This window comes from Trypanosoma theileri, assembly GCF_002087225.1.
Source record: "Trypanosoma theileri isolate Edinburgh chromosome Unknown TM35_Tth_66_V1, whole genome shotgun sequence".
In the NCBI taxonomy this organism is placed as follows: Eukaryota; Euglenozoa; class Kinetoplastea; order Trypanosomatida; family Trypanosomatidae; genus Trypanosoma; species Trypanosoma theileri.
The window spans coordinates 17067-20022 of record NW_021639908.1 but is presented as its reverse complement, the minus strand read 5'-3'; the positions used below and the strand labels follow the sequence as shown (position 1 = coordinate 20022).

At 54.2% G+C, this 2956-nt stretch overlaps 1 protein-coding gene across 1 annotated transcript; it reads left to right on the top strand.

Moving 5' to 3' along the window:
- Positions 1 to 224: 224 nt before the first annotated feature.
- Positions 225 to 2606, top strand: TM35_000661030 (uncharacterized protein; the record flags this gene model as incomplete). Its single annotated transcript, XM_029031106.1, has 1 exon — positions 225 to 2606. The coding sequence occupies one exon, from the start codon at positions 225 to 227 to the stop codon at positions 2604 to 2606; it is 2382 nt and encodes a 793-aa protein (XP_028877590.1).
- Between the last annotated feature and the right edge of the window lie 350 nt (positions 2607 to 2956).

Genomic DNA, 2956 nt, shown 5'->3' with positions numbered 1-2956 from the left:
AATAGGCAAAGATGTCCGTGTGTGTGTGAGTTTGTGAGGGAGCTGTTCCATTTGTGCATGTGTATGTGTAGAATCTGCTGTTGATCGACTTTTGCAGGTGTGGTTTAAGCACCTTTGCTTGTTTTCTCTTTCTTTCTGTTTTGCTTCTATTGGGGTAGTCTTACTGGAGTGTAGCAATCTGCTTTACTATTTTTTCCCCCTTTTTCTCGCTCTGGGGTGCACATATGCTCTGGTTCTTCTTGCTCTTCTCCGTGGTGTTTTTGCGTGTCGAGGCGGCTGTGGTGCAGTACAACGTGGAGACGGTGGATGCGGCAGCCGTTGCGGCGCTTCCTGCGGATCACTGGGCGCAATTCAACCAGGACGCCTTTCGTGATGGAAACTGTTCGTTTGTTTCGTTATTCGACGATGCACCTTATTTTGAGGCGATCAATATCACGTCGCCTTTTTTCAGTCGTGATGCGGTGGAATGGTACGTGTCATCAGATGGGTTTCTTGCACCGACACCGTCGCCGATGTGCGACTTCTTCTGCACAGAGGTTGCGCTAAACACGCTCTTTGGGAATTACCAGTTCGGCGACACTGTGTATGGCGGGGGTGGGGACTGGCCGATGATTGGGCTTTATGTTGTGGACCTAAACCCCTCTGCGGCGCAGGTGTCGTGGAGTGTTCGTGTTCTTTCTGTACCTGGAGGTAAGGCAGGTGTCGATCATGTGATTGTGGAGTACCGGGATGTGCCGCTGACGCAAACCACATCCGTGAATGACACCTTAACGGCGCAGGTGGAAGTGTGGACGAATGGCACTATTGTGATGCGGTACAAACATACGCCCACTGGGGTCAATGCCTCTGTTGGACTTGTGCTCTCGCGAGAGGAGCGTGTTGTTGTGGATTTGGTGGCACATACTGGTGGTGTTGCTGGTGTTCGGTATGAGCCGGTGATGGACAACTGCAGCAGTCTCGTGAATGAGTCGGTGTGTCTGGGTAGGGAGGGAACGTGCGGGTGGTGTGCGGCTACGAAGATGTGCGTGGCGACCGCACTAGCTAACAAAAGTTGCCCGCACATCAGCTTTCGTACGCAGTCACCGCCTTTGGCGCTGGATGACGACTACTACGATGTTGTAGTGGAGCAGGGTGCTGAACTGGTAGACGTCCGTGCCTTGGGTGGCCGTGAACTGTTGAATACATCCGTTCAGGCGTTGAGGCTTGAGATGGGGTTTGACTTTCCCTTTTATACGGTGAACCAGACATCCCACGTGACGAACACGACGTACCTTCTGTCATCCGGTCTTATATCTGTGTTTTCGGCGTCGCAGGAGTGTGGGCCGATATGGAATATGTGCCCTAACGGCAACTACAGCTTTACCATCATGCCTTTTGTAGCGACGGAGCAATGGGTGTCGAAAACGTCCGTCACATACGCACTGCTTCCCGAACGCGTGCAAGGCGATGTGCTTTGTAAGAATGTGCGATGCCCCCTGGGGCTGGTGATTGAAGTGGCAAACACGACAGCCATCGCTTCGCGCGTTCGTTCCTCTAATTACCAGATCTACCTGGATGCGAGCGGCGCAGTCGAGTTCCGCTATGGTCTCCCTGTTGCGGCCAGAATTCCCACAGGCCCCGTGGTGGACTTCTTTTCGTTCCCGTCGCCGTTCGTTGGGCTCTTTCGGCACCGTGTGGAGGACCCTGCCACCATCGCCGTTCCGTTGTCGCTGGTGCGCACTGGCACGCGAATTCGATTTGATCCCAGGGGTAAGTGCAACGACTGTGGCCGAAACGGAGTGTGTGACTCCGTCACGTATAAGTGCAGCTGTAACGATGGGTTTACTGGGGATTTCTGCGAGCAGTGCTCCGTGGACCATTACGGCCCTAGATGCCTGCCGTGCGGCGCCTGTGAGAACAAGGGGTTCTGCGACGACGGAGTGAACGGGACAGGGAGCTGTGTTTGTCCCAAACAGTTCAGTGGAAGGAAGTGCGAGGTGTCGTGTGATGAGCCGTTTGACTGCACGGGCTGCAATCTCCGCGGTGGGTACTGTGAGTGCGGTGTGTGCCGGTGCGATACGGCATCCGGGTGGGGCGGTCCTCACTGCGACGTTCTGCTGGACCCTTGCCGACAATACTCATTTGATGGGTGCGAGGTGTGCAGCAACGACACGGCAAATAAATGCACCTTCTGCTTTGACAGCATGTGCTACTCCGCCCTCCTCAATGGAGGCGAGAACGAGTATACATGCTCCCACACGGTGCCGGGGGAAGATGCGTCTCTCTGCGTCCCAGCCGTGCAGAAGGAGATGTCGCAGGTGGATCTGGATTACATCATACTTTTTCTCCTTATCGTCAGCGCATTTGTGTGTTCTGTGCTGTTTGTGGTGTTCACACGTCTTGGTATGCGGCGGTACAGTCTGTACGATATTCATGCTGCCGGTGCCTCCGGGGGTGTACCTGACCACAAGCCTGGTCGTCGTGAGCGCGAGGTGGTACAGGCTGTCTTTGTGCAAAAGAACGCCCTGAAGGATAAGGGACGACATGTGCTTGGGGTTCCGTTGAAGCAAATATCGCTCCAGCGGCTGTACGAGAGCCAGCGCAATGCCCAGTCGAAGCGAGACTAATAGCAAGCATGCCGTCACAGACTTCCCCCATCCCCTCCAGTCGCAACTTTATTTTTTTTTCTCTGACTCTCCGCTTCTGTGCACGTGCTTTGCCACATCCAGCCCTTCTCTCTTGTTTCGTTTTTCTGACCTGCTGCTCTCCTGGAAACACATCTCACAGGGGCAGGAGAATGCTGGGGAGGGAGAAGAATGGGTGCACGAACGTGTATTGGACCCCAGAGAATGTATTTATGTGCATACTGTTTGGTGTCATTTTCTTTTTTCTTAGAGCGCTGCAAACAGCCCCGCACGGAGACCCGTACTCTGTCGGTCATTGTCATATTTGGCCCTGTTGCTCCAACCCAACTCTC